This window comes from Mizuhopecten yessoensis, unplaced genomic scaffold (genome assembly GCF_002113885.1).
Source record: "Mizuhopecten yessoensis strain PY_sf001 unplaced genomic scaffold, ASM211388v2 scaffold716169, whole genome shotgun sequence".
NCBI lineage: Eukaryota > Metazoa > Mollusca > Bivalvia > Pectinida > Pectinidae > Mizuhopecten > Mizuhopecten yessoensis.
Window position 1 is genome coordinate 22,730 of NW_018479982.1, and position 19,104 is coordinate 41,833.

General features: G+C 40.2%; 1 protein-coding gene across 1 annotated transcript in view; it reads left to right on the top strand.

Annotated features, from left to right (window-relative positions):
* LOC110441924 (H(+)/Cl(-) exchange transporter 7-like) overlaps positions 1-19,104 on the top strand; it is a gene marked incomplete at its 5' end in the record, with an annotated part of 75,485 nt that overhangs the window by 19,896 nt on the left and 36,485 nt on the right. The window contains 8 exons of the mRNA XM_021485233.1: positions 3,044-3,153; positions 3,296-3,439; positions 9,236-9,322; positions 11,041-11,199; positions 17,435-17,548; positions 17,850-17,904; positions 18,470-18,530; positions 18,766-18,907. Coding sequence (XP_021340908.1) covers positions 3,044-3,153; positions 3,296-3,439; positions 9,236-9,322; positions 11,041-11,199; positions 17,435-17,548; positions 17,850-17,904; positions 18,470-18,530; positions 18,766-18,907 — 872 coding nt within the window. The remainder of the gene's footprint in view (positions 1-3,043; positions 3,154-3,295; positions 3,440-9,235; positions 9,323-11,040; positions 11,200-17,434; positions 17,549-17,849; positions 17,905-18,469; positions 18,531-18,765; positions 18,908-19,104) is intronic.

Here is a 19,104-nt window from a genome sequence, read left to right on the forward strand (position 1 = left end):
CCTCTGTCTTCTATCTGTCCCTCTGTCTTCTATCTGTCCCTCTGTCTTCTATCTGTACCTCTGTCTTCTAACTGTCCTTCTGTCTTCTAAGTGTCCCTCTATCTTCTATATGTCTTGTCCCTCTGTCTTCTATCTGTCCCTCTGTCTTGTAACTGTCCCTCTATCTTCTATCTGTTCCTCTGTCTTCTATCTGTCCCTCTGTCTCCTATCTGCACCTCTGTCTTCTATCTGTCCCTCTGTCTTGTATCTGTCCCTCTGTCTTCTATCTGTCCCTCTGCCTTCTAACTGTCCTTCTGTCTTCTAAGTGTCCCTCTATCTTCTATATGTCTTGTCCCTCTGTCTTCTATCTGTCCCTATGTCTTCTATCTGTCCATCTGTCTTCTAACTGTCGCTCTGTCTTCTATATGTCTAGTCCCTCTGTCTTCTATCTGTCCCTCTGTCTTCTGTCTGTCCCTCTGTCTTCTATCTGTCCCTCTGTCTTGTAACTGTCCCTCTGTCTTCTAACTGTCCGTCTATCTTCTATCCGTCCCTCTATCTTCTATCTGTCCCTCTGTCTTGTAACTGTCCCTCTATCTTCTATCTGTCCCTCTGTCTTGTAACTGTCCCTCTGTCTTCTATCTGTCCCTCTGTCTCCTATCTGCACCTCTGTCTTCTATCTGTCCCTCTGTCTTGTATCTGTCTCTCTGTCTTCTAACTGTCCCTCTGTCTTTTATCTGTCTTGTCCCCCTGTCTTCTATCTGTACCTCTGTCTTCTATCTGTCCCTCTGTCTTGTATCTGTCCCTCTGTCTTCTATCTGTCCCTCTGTCTTGTAACTGTCCCTCTATCTTCTATCTGTTCCTCTGTCTTCTATCTGTCCCTCTGTCTTATATCTGTCCCTCTGTCTTCTATCTGTCCCTCTGTCTTGTATCTGTCTCTCTGTCTTCTAACTGTCCCTCTGTCTTTTATCTGTCTTGTCCCTCTGTCTTCTATCTGTACCTCTGTCTTCTATCTGTCCCTCTGTCTTCTATCTGTCCCTCTGTCTTCTAACTGTCCCTCTATCTTCTATCTGTCCCTCTGTCTTCTATCTGTCCATCTGTCTTCTAACTGTCCCTCTGTCTTCTATATGTCTAGTCCCTCTGTCTTCTATCTGTCCCTCTGTCTTCTAACTGTCCGTCTATCTTCTACCTGTCCCTCTGTCTTCTATCTGTCCCTCTGTCTTGTAACTGTCCCTCTGTCTTCTAACTGTCCGTCTATCTTCTATCTGTCCCTCTATCTTCTATCTGTCCCTCTGTCTTGTAACTGTCCCTCTGTCTTCTATCTGTCCCTCTGTCTTCTATCTGTACCTCTGTCTTCTATCTGTCCCTCTGTCTTCTATCTGTCCCCAGTCTTTTCTTTTGCCAATTTGTCTGTTGTCTGGCTGTGATTTCTGTTCCTGTCAAGATAGAAAAAAATCAGGTCATTTGATCATTTGATTGTGAAATAGCTTGCTGATGCGCTACTTCTGTTTTGGTTTTCTTTTTTCAGCTGCATAGACATCTGTGTTTATTTATGATATAAAGCTGTGCATGTCTAGGATATACACAAACCTGTACGGGGCTACGTAAGATAGACTAATCAGGGCTTAATATCAAAGCAACATCCAGCCTCATGTTTCTTTGATGATAAAAGAAGGTGTCAGTTTCGATTGCTAGTAACATATTATTTAATCCCTGGGTAATCAAAGTTATCTTCTATGTGCAGAACTCATGCAGGAAAAAATTGTGTCTATCACTACAAAAATTAAACCCAATACATATAAATTTCAAACTTTTTTAACCTCATTAGAAGTGTATATATACACCCCATCAAAGAAGTGATTGTATGTGGGTGCCCCCTCCCCTTTCTTTAACATATGAAAGGAGATATTTGGACTATCAGTAATAGGGAGTGGGAGACTTGCTGTCTGTCTGCTCTTTCTGTATTGGGAAGAGAGAAAAACATTTGTGTTTAAATCAAGACATGGCACGTTCTATAACAGAGAGGGAGACATGTGTGCTGTCTCTGTAGAGAGAGAAGACTTTAGTGGGAGATGGTTGTCACGCAATCTGTGTCCCCTTTCTGTAATATGGAAAGGATAGATGTTTGTAATGATAAGGGGAGGGAAGACATTTTATGGGTGGTCGGGTGGTTCAGTGGATAGCACACTTGCCTTTCACCAAGGCGGCCGGGGTTTGATTCCCCGATCAAAACGCACACGCATACACAACACGCATGCATCTTGCACACAGGTGAGGCCGTCCTTAAATGACCATAGCTGTTGATAGGACGCTAACAATACTAAACCAAACCAATCCCCGATGGGACGTGAAAAGGTATGGGGTTACCTGCCCGACCACGTGGATTTTCTCCCACAATAAGACCCTCGCACACTAACATCCGGGCCAACAAAAGTGATTAATATAAGTTAAAATAACTTGTTTCATAATTGTTGTAAAATAAATCAAGTTTATTTATAAGACATTTGTCTTTCATATATATACAAAGTTCATGTGTTGAAATTTCCTTGGCATGGTGATAGTATTACAACCTTCTACACATAGTGTTTCTCTCTTCAGTGTGTTACTATAATATAATGTCATTCCTGATAATTTTATTTTGATATAAGCCATTTACGTCAAATGTAGTCTTAAGGAGGCACAGTAGTCTAGTGTTAGGACGCTGGGCTCGGGTTCGAGGCACGGCACTGTGTTGTATCTTTGAGCAAGATACTTTACTCCGCTTGTTCCAATCTACTTAGCTGTAAATGAGTACAGTGTATGTGGTTTGGCAGTGCTGGAATTATTGAATGCTAGCTGTGAGCGCCGAAATGGCAGCACTAGCTGTATGCTCCCTAGGGAGTTGAGAAAGATATTGGCTGGTTGCAAAGGCCCTATAACCACAGATAATAATTTGTGAACTGCTTTGAGACGACCTACGAACTAGGTTGTGATAAAGCGGTATATAAGAACCTCAAATTATTGATTTTATTTCAATGTCTTTTAGTGCTTGAACTTGAAATTTTATGACCTTGACCCTGACCTTCAGATTTTGACCATTGTGCCAACCACAGCTGCCTGTATCAGCCTATTCTGATATGGATGGGCATCAACTTAGTTATCAGTCTAGCAGGGGCTGCCCTCGTCACATTTATGCAGGTAGGTAGCATTAAACATAAAGAAATTAATTTAGCTCCTCGATGAGATTGTGTTGATATAAAATTTCAAATGATGTAAGTAGATGCTAATATGTGTTAATAAATTATGCATTTTAAGATGATGGATTTCGATTTCTTTGTAGCCAATGGCAGCAGGGAGTGGGATACCCTACATCAAGTCCTACCTGAACGGTGTGAAAATCCCAGGTCTGCTGTCCTTACGCGCATTTGTGGCCAAAACCGTAGGAGTGGTACTCTCTATACTTGGTGGCCTTGCATGTGGGAAGGTAATACTAATCCAGCATGGCCCTGCCCACTCACCCCAGCCGTCTTCATTCATTGCCCTTGGTCTACTTCTCCCCAGTCTGTCCATACTGACCCACGACCTGTCCACTTCTCCCAAGTCTGCCCATGCATATTGACTCCCGACCTGTCCACTTCTCCCAAGTCTGTCCATGCATATTGACCCACGACCTGTCCACTTCTCCCAAGACTGTCCATACTGACCCACGACCTGTCCACTCCTCCCAAGTCTGTCCATACTGACCCACGACCTGTCCACTCCTCCCAAGTCTGTCCATACTGACACACGATCTGTCCACTTCTCTCAAGTTTGTCCATACTGACCCACGACCTGTCCACTCCTCCCAAGTCTGTCCATACTGACCCACGACCTGTCCACTCCTCCCAAGTCTGTCCATACTGACCCACGACCTGTCCACTTCTCCCAAGTCTGCCCATACTGACCCACGACCTGTCCACTTTTCCCAAGTCTGTCCATACTGACCCACGACCTGTCCCCTTCTCCCAAGTCTACCCATACTGACCCACGACCTGTCCACTTCTCCCAAGCCTGCCCATACTGACCCACGACCTGTCCACTTTTCCCAAGTCTGTCCATACTGACCCACGACCTGTCCCCTTCTCCCAAGTCTGTCCATACTGACACACGATCTGTCCACTTCTCTCAAGTTTGTCCATACTGACCCACGACCTGTCCCCTTCTCCCAAGTCTGTCCATCCTGACCCACGACCTGTCCCCTTCTCCCAAGTCTACCCATACTGACCCACGACCTGTCCACTTCTCCCAAGCCTGCCCATACTGACCCACGACCTGTCCACTTTTCCCAAGTCTGTCCATACTGACCCACGACCTGTCCCCTTCTCCCAAGTCTACCCATACTGACCCACGACCTGTCCACTTCTCCCAAGCCTGCCCATACTGACCCACGACCTGTCCACTTTTCCCAAGTCTGTCCATTCTGACCCACGACCTGTCCACTTCTCCCAAGCCTGCCCATACTGACCCACGACCTGTCCACTTCTCCCAAGTCTGCCCATACTGACCCACGACCAGGTCAACTTACCTTTTATTACACCTGTACTTCTGTCTATTATATTTTATCTCATTCTTTTTACCGTGTAATAAAAATTCTTGCTTTAATGTAGGAAATATATTGTATTGTGTGAAAAAGATTATGATAGCAAAGTTGTACCAGCCAAGCACACATTGAGAAATCCGATATTGCTCCATTTCCATCCTTATTCCAGGCTGTACGTGTCGATCATCAAGTCCTGCCCTCTCACCTTACCTTTTTCACTTTCACCTATGATCCTATAATGTCTAAGCCTCTAACTCGCTTTCTTATCTATCTTGCTTTTTTCTCCATCTTGCTCCCTCACACTCTCCCCCACTATGTCCATTCTCATCCATGACCCTACTCAAATCGCTTATCCCAAACCAGCCATTAATCCCTTTTGTTTAAACTTCCTTCTGACAGCCAAATGGCACCCCCATCTTTTATTTTTGTTGCCATCCCGTATCTTGAGGCCATACTCACTGGCCCACCCCACCCTACCCACTAATCCCCCCTGCCCCTGCACCACTGCAAGCCTAGGAGGATACACATCCTATCCCTGTTCACTGATGGTCCAACTGACAAATCTGTCAACGCTCATCCTATTTCTCTCTCTGGCCATTCTCATCAACCATGCATACATCACCGCCTCTCCTGATCCTCTTATATTCTAACCTTGACCCACCAACTTTACATTAAAATTATCCTCACCTACAATATTGCTGAAAGCATCTGCCTCTCTCCTGTACTTGATTTCCTTTCTGGGCATTTTTCAGTGATACATAACAAATGTACTTCATACTTAACAAAACAACACCCCATCCACCGACCTTCTTACTAAATAAATAACACCAAGGGTGTGGGCCAGATCCCCACCCAACGTTATGTATATATATATGTATTGTATGGTGTATTATATATGCCATGTCTAACCCTAGAGCTTGCAGCTGTACTCAGGCTACATAGTATGTAGCGGCAACAATTTAGTTGTGAATACTCGGCCTTACTTTGTGATACTGACCCGGGCAGTCGTCCACCCTGCTCACTGCTGCACCTGTCTAACAGTAGCTGTCTCCCTCATATCCATGCCTAGCTTGACTACAGGTGCACATGTGCAATTTACACTCAACAGATCTTCTATATGTGCAGTGCTTTTGATCTTTGCTTCTTTAAAGCTGACAATACGAGTGAAGAAACTTGGAAGAATTCTGAAGTCTTGTTTAATATAGCTCTGTATTGAAATGAGTTTAATTTTAATGTTCTTTAAATAGTTGTGTCAGCTTGAATTTGTAAGTCTTAACAGACTTCAACCGTGTATATTCGCTAGAAACTTCAGTAGATGTCATAAACACAAGTCAACTGGTTACAAAGTAGATTTTAACATCCTTGTTAGTCTACATAACTTGTGTATTGAAACTACTATAATATTGTTGAAAACTATATTACGGTGACTGATATGTGCCATTTTTGTTGTTTTATATTCAAACAGAAATCCTCATTGTTTTATCTTAAGTCTTAAAACTTTGTCTTTTTCGGGCAAAAAGATGAAACTACGAAAAAGCACAAATCAACCAAAGGACTATGAACATTTTGTTAAATTCATCTTAATACAAGATGTCCTTTGGGACAGACATTTCATCATAATCAAATTCCAAATCTGTAACGCGGCGAGTGAGTCCAGACTAATAGCTCACAGTGATGTGCCCAATAGTTCAATGATTTAACCACAAGCTGTGGCTGAGGTATGCTCACAACAAAAAACCATAAACAAAAACCAATATGGCATGCATTGATTTATACCTTATGGAATGCTCGTTCATTGGCCATAAACTTTGAATCCACCATCTAAATAAAGATGGGACTGACGTATTATAACAGTATTCATGCATGTGTCTGTATGCACGATTTCCTGTTCTGTAAGATAAATGTCAACCCAGGAGGTTGTTAGTTAAATCACATGCAAAATAAAACAATCAGTAGTCATAGAGATAGTTCTCATATTAGACATGTATACGTAGTGTGTTAAACTAATTGGTCTGTAAAGGATAAAAATTAAACAGATTTATTGGATGCTGTGTACAGCATTCATAATGGTCCTTGCCAACAGACTTTCTTCTTCCGCGGAAGATCTTTAAATGCTGTGTTGATTATTTCATGGTATGATGAATGCTATAAAATGATGAAATACATATGAAAACGATCAATAATACAAAGAGGTTTTTTTAAAAAAACAAGTTTGTTGATAGTTTCCCAATACCATCTCTAGATATTGGCCCGATAAGTTTAATACAAGTAGCATATTTAACATCAAAAATTAAAACCGTATATACATATTAATCACATTAACCAGAAATAATATAGGTCTTTAACCTTCGTTTCAATATCGAGAGAAGGAGAGACACACAAGGGACTTGCATAAGTCCGTGATTACACACATGGGAAATAATACCATCTCGTTTAATTTGTTGTATAATTAATCATGATAATAACAAATTGTAATAATAATATCATAATTATTTATTTGTATTATCTATATAACATTTTTTTATTATTATTATTATTTACGGGACACTTTTGGTTTGCAGGGTTGTCTGGTCAAGGTCACTGTTACTATTTTTAAAAAGTTCATTGTCATTCCTTAAAGGATTTCCATCGATTTGAAACACTAATTAAGGACCATAACATGAGACAAGTTTCAATTTCAGGGCTGTTGGGTCAAGGTCATCGTGACTTATTTTTATACTGCTAATGGTAGCCAGTAAGGGACCTATATTGTTTTAGCAATACTCTGCTTGTTATATATATTTTTATTGAAAACTATGATTAAGGGATGGGCTATTATGACCCTTACTCAACAACATGTTCTTTATTATTAACTGCCATTCTGTACTGATATACTACCTCCTTTATTCCATTATTTGAATCCTTCATACACAGCATCGCTGAGTACTCTCGGCACTTTGATTTGAATGAAAACTGGTTGTTTTTTAAAGGTTGATGTTGATCAACTTAAGTAGTGATCTTAATTTGTTATTCTTGATCATAAGAAAAGTTGTTTGTTGATACTCACTATTCATGATAAGAATCGCAATTCAATGTGTCCAAACATGCTAGCTCCAGGCAACAGGATACAATTATTACCTTACCGGATCCAAAAGACCAAGGTGAGCTTATACCACAGTTTTCATCTTCTGGCTGGCATACTACCTCTGTCCACTATCTGTCAGACTACCGTTTTTGGATTTTGATCAAATTAAATGGAAACATCCTTAAAGATGGTGGGGATTTAGAATTGTACAAATGAATGGACAAAAATGATGTTTTGTCATATGAACCTACATAACTTCTTCTTTAGAACTATGAATAAAATGGATATCAATCATGTTTTTGCAAATTAAGTGGCTTAAAACTCAAGACATGGGAGTGAGACTGAAAAGGGGATCCCAACGCATAACCATATATGAAACTGTTTGGCATGAAGCAAAAGACAACAGACATTCTACCAAGATTGGCCTTGTCCTCGGGGATTTAGTTCCTCGGTCATATCATGGAAATGATTGAGATCTCTACCATATAATAATATATACAATTAGGCAACAAATCACTGATACAGATATGCTGTCAAGATTGGCCTTGGGGTCAGCCCCTGCCCCTAGGAACTTAGTCCCTGGAACTTAACATGGCAACAGTTTTGATTTCCACCCGTAAAACAGAAAGTACAATTGCTTACCACAACAATTTGGATACAAATATGCTAACAGGATTGATGCATGGTCAGGCCCCACCCTTGGGAATTTGTTTGTAATATTAATTTTAATGAGAATGTTTTGTCTTGATAGCATAAATATCCTGGTAAGCAATGATAAAGGCAATCTGGGTCTCTTGTTTTCACTGGTTTTACCCCTTGTTTTCGGCGTTGAAACCTTATATTAACAGTATAATTTACATCTTGTATCCAAGTTATCCTTGCATGTCAGATTAGCCAGTGTATAAATAGCTTTAGTTGTAGAAATTCTACTTCGGTGACTAACTAGTAAAAATGTTATACTTTATAATTTGAACATTAAAATATAATATTCAACCTTTTTTTTAATAGATTCAAGTTTAAAAACCAAACCTTTTTGTGGTTATAATGTTAAGGAAGAACAAAATGGCTTCTTCTGTCAGTTGGCTCCTAGACCATGTCTTCAAAATCTAAACTTAGACATAATTCACTTTTATTCAGGACTTGATCTTAAAGGAAAAATTTGAAATGCTAATTTTGTTCGGAATAAAAATCAATTTGGTCTGGTATATACATATAAAGAAAAATCCAGGAATTCATTCATGATCATTGTTCAAAATCATTCTATTTAAAACGTTAACCCACATATCAACATGCAATTAAAAAACCAGAAGTTAGTCTAAATTGTGTATTCTATTTGTAATGTTATACATAGAATGTTAGACCTTTACAAAAGATTTAATAAATTGTTTTGAAAATTCTGTTTCCTAAAGGAGAATAGTCCAGTGAGTAAACTGGTCGAGGTCTGGTTTCAGTAGGTCATCTAGTGGATTAGACAGGCAATAAAGATTAAGGATAATTAAATCAGAATGGATATAAAATGACAGACAAGTTGGAATTTCAAGGTTTAGTGAAAGGAAGACTTGTCATGGTAAATTAGATATATGGAACCGTTTTAATGAACATTTTGTTTTATGGCTGGTTGTTGTGCTTGATTGTAGGAGGGTCCCATGGCTCACTCCGGAGGTATCATTGCTGCAGGACTGGGCAAGGGCCGCATCAACTTTTTTGGCAGAAAGAGGTGCTCGGTATGTAATAATGTTCAACATTGAATTTAAAGTCTTTCATAATGTGAGGAGCATAGATCTGTCTGTCAATCTTAAATTGAGTTCTCAACAAGATAACCTGCTACAATATCATTCAATTTTGATACAACTTGGCAATCGTATACAATATACAAAAGCTATGGTTAAGTTCTAAGTTGACCAAATGGCTTAATTCAATATGATACTAAATTCTGATGAAAACATTGTAATACAACGACAAAGGCTGAGTTCAAATTTGAGCAAAAAATATTTGTAATTGAGAGGCATTCGGGAACTTAATTAGTTTTTCGTTGTCATTTATGATGATTTGGAATATGGTCAAACAGGAGGCAGTCTTTTTACAATTTTCAAAGAAATTGTGGTTTAGAATATGGACTAAGGAATGCAATCACTTAAAGGACATAATATGTCATATTTTGCTTGTGAATAGTAGCTTCGAAGCTAGTGAATTTGTCCCTTTCACAACACCCATGAAATGTACAAGGTAGTTACTTCATTTCTGTATCAAATGTATCAGAACTTCTTCGTTTGTGGTTGGATTTCCATGAAAATTCATGTAAAACATGGTAATAGGTGCCATTAAGGTAGCTAGATTGATCATGAGATTTGTGACTTGATTTTAAGCTACCTGGTATGTGAATGGTTGCTTGATGACAAGGAGATTTGTGTCTTGATTTTCAGATATGTGATTGGTTGCTTGATGACAGGGAGATTTGTGACTTGATTTTAAGATATGTGATTGGTTGCTTGATGACAAGGAGATTTGTGACTTGATTTTAAGCTATGTGATTGGTTGCTTGATGACAAGGAGATTTGCGGCTGTTGTTTACTGTATAACCTGAAATGTTCGTGTGTACTTTCTTTTTTGGTTTGATAATTTCGTGGGTACAAACTTTCATGGTTAGCCTGCAGTACAACGAAATGTATTTAATTTTCGTTGTTAGCGAGGTCAACCATTCCAAGAATCATTTGTCTATTTACGGAATACATTTGTGGTATGTTTTAAAATGACAAAGAGTCACACTAATCATACTTATTTGTACAAGTCAAACAATGAAAATAATCATCACACAGGTAAAGTAAATATAACTGCGGTGGAAGTGTTGACATTATGCTAAGAAAACACTTTGTTGCTGACCTGTTCTCTGACGCCCCGTCGGCCTACCATTTCACTTGATTGGTCACATACTTAATTAATCATTACTAAATTATATTTATAGAACAGATTGATAACACATGTCCATTTAAGTAAAGAAAAACATACCTTTATTTTGAATGAATTGTTCAATTAGGTTCTATCTAAAATATTTGTTTGTCAATCGCTGTGTCAATATCACACGGAAATGTGAAATCGGTAAATAAACCAGAATAGGAATATGGTCCGATGGAATCCGGAATTGTAAATTTGCCGCGAAAATGCGTACATTTTTTATACATGTCAAATATATTACCTTTGTATGTACATTTTTGAATGAAATAAAGTTCAAATAATTTTCACATTTTCGTTGTGTATATTCTTTCGAGTAGTATTTATATTCGTTGTATTTATATTCGTGGTTCCATAGCAACGATGAAAACAACGATAGTTTATACACAACAAACATTTCATGTTATACAGTATATTTCAGGTATTATTGGTGAATTAAAAAATGATGACCCTGAGATTTGTGACTTGTTTGTGACTCTTGTTTATATTGTAGGTATATGATGGATTCCGTGACGACCATGAGATACGGGATTTTGTTGCGGGTGGGGCAGCATCAGGGGTGTCAGCAGCATTTGGGGCCCCAGTGGGGGGAACTCTCTTTAGCTTGGAGGAGGCAGCTAGCTTCTGGAACCAGGACCTCACTTGGAGAGTGGTATGTTACACAAGTGTAACCTAATTTTGTTAAAGTTACAATTGTTTAAAAAAAAAATCAGCAATTTTCCTGGGGGAAAACGTAATTCAATCATCTTTGAAATGTTTCTTAAGTTTTAAAGAATTTTTTGTATATGTCCATCTAATGACAAAGTCCCAAAACAAAACAACTGATGGAGATTATGCTGTTGTGAGTTAAATAATAAATGAATAAAAAATCAAAGATTTCATATCTCAGAAATGATGATTGTATCTATTATTATATATATAATTATTAGCTTTTAGATCAAAAAAAGGAAACAGCCAGAAAGATTTGAAGTTCTGGTGGTGATGTTGCTGGGTTTTACTTGATTTCTTTAAACTCATATGCACTTTGCATTGTACTTTTATTCTGTTAAGATGGTGGAATTTAATAGAATTGAAAAGATCTTTGAGAAAATGATCAAACGAAATAATCAATACCTGCCTGGGCAAAAGTAATGTGACAGTAACTGCGGGCTGCCACCCTGTAGTTAGGGAGATCTGAACGCTGTGGCCTAGGTATGACAAAGTAGAGCTACCCAGGAGAACAGTAAAAGCCTCCTTCATCATTGTATAGTATGGACTGCACTTTGGTTATACTGAATAGACTATTAGTTGTAAATGTCTGAAAGCACAATGCACATTAGATCTTTCCAGAAATGTACTAGAAAAAATGTTGCAACTGCTTTGAAGATAAATTGTACATATGAGACTGCAATGTAGACAATCGTTTGCAGAGAAGAAGTTGGTAGCTGTCAAACGTGTTCACCACAAAAGCTGTAACATTCTTGTTGTTATTCTTGTGCAAAATAAGTGTACTAATATTGTATGTCATGTCCTAGACTGAACAATGTCTTGATGTTTTTATTGGTTGCAGAAATTAAGCAATTCATTTGTTTTCAAAGTTGTTTATAATACTATATAACTGTTATTTGTCACAGTATTTGGAAGACAAGTTATGAATACATTGGATGGGATGTTATGGGCAGTGGATGTGGTAGACAAATACAGTAGGGGCAAGTTGAGGCTACAATTTGGTAGACAAGTATTAAGTAGATGGAGGCTGAGGCCACATTTAGGTAAACAAGTATAGTAGAAGGAGATTGAGGCCACAACTAGGTAGACTAGTATAGTAGGGGGAGGGGAGGCCACAATTAGGTAGACAAGGATAGTAGGGGGGGGGGGAGGCCACAGTTAGGTAGACAAGTATAGGAGGGGGAGTGTAGGCCACAACTAGGTAGACAAGGGAGGCTGAGGCCACATTTAGGTAAACAAGTATAGTAGAAGGAGATTGAGGACACAACTAGGTAGACTAGTATAGTAGGGGGATGGGGAGGCCACAATTAGGTAGACAAGTATAGTGGGGGGAGATTGAGGCCACAACTAGGTAGACAAGTATAGTAGGGGGAGTGTAGGCCACAACTAGGTAGACAAGTATAGTAGGGGGAGTGTAGGCCACAATTAGGTAGACAAGTATAGTAGGGGGAGATTGAGCACAGGTACAGTGTACAATTGAGGGAGACTGAGAACAGAATAAGGTAAACAAATACAGGAGGGGGAGGGGGAGACCACAACTAGGTAGGCAAGTATAGTAGGGGGAGGGGGAGGCCACAATTAGGTAGACAGGTATAGTAAGGGGAGATTGGGGACACAACTAGGTAGACAAGTATAGTAGAGGAAGATTGAGGCCGCAACTAGGTAGACCAGTATAGTAGAGGGAGATTGAGGCCACAACCAGGTATACTAGTATAGTAGAGGAAGATTGAGGCCGCAACTAGGTAGACCAGTATAGTAGGGGGAGAGTGAGGCCACAACCAGGTAGACTAGTATAGTAGAGGAAGATTGAGGCCGCAACTAGGTAGACCAGTATAGTAGGGGGAGAGTGAGGCCACAACCAGGTAGCCTAGTATAGTAGGGGGAGGGGAGGGCACAATTAGGGAGACAAGTATAGTAGGAGGTAGACTAGTATAGTAGCAGGAGATTGAGGCCACAACTAGGTAGACTAGTATAGTAGAGGAAGATTGAGGCCATAACTAGGTAGACCAGTATAGTAGAGGGAGATTGAGGCCACAATTAGGGAGACTAGTATAGTAGGGGGAGATTGAGCACAGGTACAGTATACAATTGAGGGAGACTGAGAACAATAAGGTAAACAAATACAGGAGGGGGAGGGGGAGGCCACAATTAGGTAGACAAGTATAGTAGAGGGAGATTGAGGCCACAACCAGGTAGACTAGTATAGTAGAGGAAGATTGAGGCCACAACTAGGTAGACCAGTATAGTAGGGGGAGATTGAGGCCACAATTAGGTAGACAAGAATAGTAGAGGGAGATTGAGGCCACAACTAGGTAGACCGGTATAGTAAGGGGAGATTGAGGACACAACTAGGTAGACAAGTATAGTAGGACACAGGAGGGGGAGGGGGAGGCCACAACTAGGGAGACAAGTATAGTAGGAGGTAGACTAGTATAGTAGAGGAAGATTGAGGCCACAACTAGGTAGACCGGTATAGTAAGGGGAGATTGAGGACACAACTAGGTAGACAAGTATAGTAGGGCGAGTGGAGGCCACAATTAGGTAGACAAGTATAGTCGGAGGAGATTGAGCGCAGGTACAGTGTATAATTGATGGAGACTGAGAACAGAATAAGGTAAACAAATACAGGAGGGGGAGGGGGAGGCCACAACTAGGTAGACAAGTATAGTAGGGCGAGTGTAGGCCACAATTAGGTAGACAAGTATAGTAGGAGGAGATTGAGCGCAGGTACAGTGTATAATTGAGGGAGACTGAGAACAGAATAAGGTAAACAAATACAGGAGGGGGAGGGGGAGGCCACAATTAGGTAGACAAGTATAGTAGGGGGAGGGGGAAACCACAATTAGGTAGACTAGTATAGTAGGGGGAGATTGAGGCCACAACTAGGTAGACTAGTATAGTTCGGGGATATTGAGGCCACAATTAGGTAGACAAGTATAGTAGGGGAGATTGAGGCCATAATTAGGTAGATAAGTATAGTACGGGGAGATTAAGGCCACAACTAGGTAGACAATTATAGTAGGGGGAGATTGAGGCTACAACTAGGTAGACAAGTATAGTAGGGGGAGATTGAGGCCACAACTAGGTAAACAAGTATAGTGGGGGGAGATTGAGGCCACAACTAGGTAGACAAGTATAGTAGGGGGGAGATTGAGGCCACAGCTAGGTAGACTAGTATAGTAGGGGGAGTGTAGGCCACAACTAGGGAGACCAGTATAGTAGGGGGAGGGGAGGCCACAACTAGGTAGACTAGTATAGTAGGGGGAGGGGGAGGCCACAATTAGGTAGACAAGTATAGTGGGGGGAGGGGGAAACCACAATTAGGTAGACTAGTATAGCAGGGGGAGATTGAGGCCACAACTAGGTAGACTAGTATAGTTCGGGGATATTGAGGCCACAATTAGGTAGACAAGTATAGTAGGGGAGATTGAGGCCATAATTAGGTAGATAAGTATAGTACGGGGAGATTAAGGCCACAACTAGGTAGACAATTATAGTAGGGGGAGATTGAGGCTACAACTAGGTAGACAAGTATAGTAGGGGGAGTGTAGGCCACCACTAGGTAAACAAGTATAGTAGAGGGAGGGTAGGACACAACTAGGTAGACAAGTATAGTAGAGGGAGTGTATGCCACTACTAGGTAGACAAGTATCGTAGGGGGAGGGTAGGCCACAACTAGGTAGACTAGTATAGTAGGGGGAGTGTAGGCCACAACTAGGTAGACAAGTATAGTAGGGGGAGTGTAGGCCACAACTAGGTAAACAAGTATAGTAGAGGGAGGGTAGGCCACAACTAGGTAGACAAGTATAGTAGAGGGAGTGTAGGCCACTACTAGGTAGACAAGTATCGTAGGGGGAGGGTAGGCCACAACTAGGTAGACTAGTATAGTAGGGGGAGTGTAGGCCACAACTAGGTAGACAAGTATAGTAGGGGGAGATTGAGGCCACAACTAGGTAGACAGGTATAGTAGGGGGGAGATTGAGGCCACAGCTAGGTAGACTAGTATAGTAGGGGGAGTGTAGGCCACAACTAGGTAAACAAGTATAGACAAGTTTAGTAGAGGGAGATTGAGGCCACAATTAGGTAGATAAGTATAGTAGGGGGAGATTGAGGCCACAATTAGGGAGACAAGTATAGTAGGGAAAGTGGTAGGCCACAACTAGGGAGACTATATAGAAGAGGGAGGTTGCGGCCACAATTAGGTAGACACATATAGTAAAGGGAGATTGAAGCCACACTTAGGTAAACAAGTATAGTAGAAGAAGGTTGAGACCACAATTAGGTAGACAAGTATAGTAGTGGGAGTGTAGGCCACAACTAGGTAGACTAGTATAGAGGGGGGAGGTGAGGCCACAACTAGGTAGACTAGTATAGTAGGGGGAGTGTAGGCCACAACTAGGTAAACAAGTATAGTAGAGGGAGGGTAGGCCACAACTAGGTAGACTAGTATAGTAGACGGAGGTTGAGGCCACAGCTAGGTAGACTAGTATAGTAGAGGGAGATTGAGGCCACAATTAGGTAGATAAGTATAGTACGGGGAGATTGAGGCCACAACTAGGTAGAGGTAGACAAGTATCGTAGGGGGAGGGTAGGCCACAACTAGGTAGACAAGTATAGTAAGGGGAGATTGAGGACACAACTAGGTAGGCAAGTATAGTAGGGGAGATTGAGGCCACAACTAGGTAAACAAGTATAGTAGAGGGAGGGTAGGCCACAACTAGGTAGACAAGTATAGTGGGGGGAGATTGAGGCCACAATTAGGTAAACAAGTATAGTAGGGGGAGATTGAGGCCACAATTAGGTAGACAAGTATAGTAGGGAAAGTGGTAGGCCACAACTAGGTAGACTATATAGAAGAGGGAGGTTGAGGCCACAATTAGGTAGACACATATAGTAAAGGGAGATTGAAGCCACACTTAGGTAAACAAGTATAGTAGAAGAAGGTTGAGACCACAATTAGGTAGACAAGTATAGTAGTGGGAGTGTAGGCCACAACTAGGTAGACTATATAGTAGAGGGAGGTTGAGGCCACAATTAGGTAGACAAGTATAGTAGGGGAAGTGGTAGGCCACAATTAGGTAGACAAGTATAGAAGGGGAAGTGGTAGGCCACAATTAGGTAGACACATATAGTAGGGGGAGATTGAGTCCACAATTAGGTAAACAAGTATAGTAGAAGAAGGTTGAGACCACAATTAGATAGACAAGTATAGTAGAGGAAGGTTGAGACCACAATTAGGTAGACAAGTATAGTAGGGGGAGTGGTAGGCCACAATTAGGTAGACAAATATGATAAGGGGAGATTGAGGCCACAACTAGGTAGACTAGTATAGTAGACGGAGGTTGAGGCCACAATTAGGTAAACAAGTATAGTAGGGGGAGATTGAGGCCACAACTAGGTAGACAAGTATAGTAGGGGGAGATTGAGGCCACAACAAGGTAGACAAGTATAGTAGGGGAGATTGAGGCCACAATTAGGTAGACAAGTATAGTAGGGGGAGATTGAGGCCACAACTAGGTAGCCAAGTATAGTAGGGGAGATTGAGGCCACAACTAGGTAGACAAGTATAGTAGGGGAGATTGAGGCCACAACTAGGTAGACAAGTATAGTAGGGGGAGGTTGAGGCCACAACTAGGTAGACTAGTATAGTAGACGGAGGTTGAGGCCACAATTAGGTAGACTGGTATAGTAGGGGGAGATTGAGGCCACAACTAGGTAGACTAGTATAGTTGGGGGATATTGAGGCCACAATTAGGTAGACAAGTATAGTAGGGGCATATTGAGGCCACAACTAGGTAGACTAGTATAGTAGAGGGAGATTGAGGCCACAACTAGGTAGACTAGTATAGTAGGGGCAGATTGAGGCCACAATTAGGTAGACCAGTGTAGTAGGGGGAGGTTGAGGCAGTATAAGGAAGACAGCTAAGGAATACAATTTGATAGGAGTGTGGGGAAGGGGAGGGGGATTTGTAGATGGAGTAGTAGAGAGACCAGAAATAGTATGACTCTTTTTAATGCAGACTTTAGGCAATTCCAGTGTTGATTTTCTTTCATTTGACAATTTTAAAAATTCAGAGAACTTGTTAGTTGAAGAATTTTGTTCTGATACAGACTTTTGAAACATTAATGGGATTAAAAAAAAAAAATCTATTCGAATGCATGTTCGTGTTTCATTGTAGTTCTTTGCATCAATGATAGCCTGTTTTGGTACCAACTTCTTGATCAGTGCATTTAATGGCCATCCAACCAAGCTGTCGGCCCCGGGACTGGTTCGCTTTAATGTGTTCAAGGTTGTGAGTATTCAAAATGCAGTAGGGAGCTTTTGATTTTATGACAATATTAGGTACTTTTGTTATGAACTGGTTACATAATCTATGACAACTGTAGAATTGCAGATGAAATTCTTTAACAGAAATAGATTGTTGTCTGTGTCTGTGAGTGATTCATTATTCTTGCATGCAATAAAGATTTATTTAAAAATGGTTCAGATGTTACAAAAGAACATTTTGTTTGATTGGCATCTTACAATACAATATAATTATTATTACCAAGCTCATTGCCTTATGGTTATATCAAATCTTCTGTATTTTGCAGGATTTAAGTTTTGATCTCATAGAAATTCCTGTTTTTATAGTGATGGCAGTTTTAGGTAAGTGAAATGTTTGATAAAACGTTATAAAAATAATTTATGGAAAAAGACTTCCACAACCATCTTAATATTTTAAAATGTCTTTAGACTTTCTGACACTAGTTTTTTGTTGTATCATAAAATTTCCATCCACAAAATGACAAGTTCACATAAAGGAACTGGAGAAATATCAATCTTAACAATGTTTTTTTTTGTTTAACCTTTTTTAAAAACATTAGATTTTTACAGTTTAATGCCATGCTCAAAGTTACAGACCTTGTCTGATCTTTAAACATCCTGGTAAAACTTGTATGATTGCACTGGAGTTATTTATATTGTCTTTTCAACAACTCAAGTGAATGACATAGCAAACAATAAACATTTATAACAATTAGTTAGGATATGCTGACCAAGAAACCATAAGCCACTTAATTTTCAAGGAAGCATGATTATCTCTGATTTACAAACTAAAGTGGAGGTGATAAATTACCAAGGGCTTGTACAGTGTATTTCTGAGTTGATTCTGTTTTAATGCTTTTCACACCTGTCAGACAACAAAGTCTAAAACAAATGGTTTGACTTGCAGGGGGACTAATAGGTGCCGCCTTTGTTGTGCTCAACTACAAATTAACAGTATTTAGGCAAAAGTAAGTAACACATACATATATATGATACATTTTGTGTTTATAAAAACAATGTTTTTACGGAAATAGAATTTTGTTAAATTCAATTTTGAAAAGTCTATATGTAAATCAAATTAAAAAGTTAAATTCAGAAATCAAAAAGGAACAAACTGTTTACTGGATATCAGATAAATATAAATACATTAAGTGTATATACTTTTGAACTTTAACTTTGTAATCTAGACATTTTCATTTACAGATATATGCGTAAGAAGTGGATCAAGGTGTTAGAGGCAGGAGTGGTTGCCATGGTGTCAGCAGTTGTGGGCTTCGTGTTGATGTACACCACAAACGAATGTACAGATGTGAACCCCTACGATGATCACGCAATCACAGCTAAGGTAGGCCATCCCAAAAACAGGTCATCACAGCTAAGGTAGGCCATCCCAAAAACAGGTCATCATAGCTAAGGTAAGTCATCTCAGCTAAGGTAGGCCATCCCAAAAACAGGTTATCACAGCTAAGGTAGGCCATCCCAAAAACAGGTCATCACAGCTAAGGTAGGCCATCCCAAAAACAGGTCATCACAGCTAAGGTA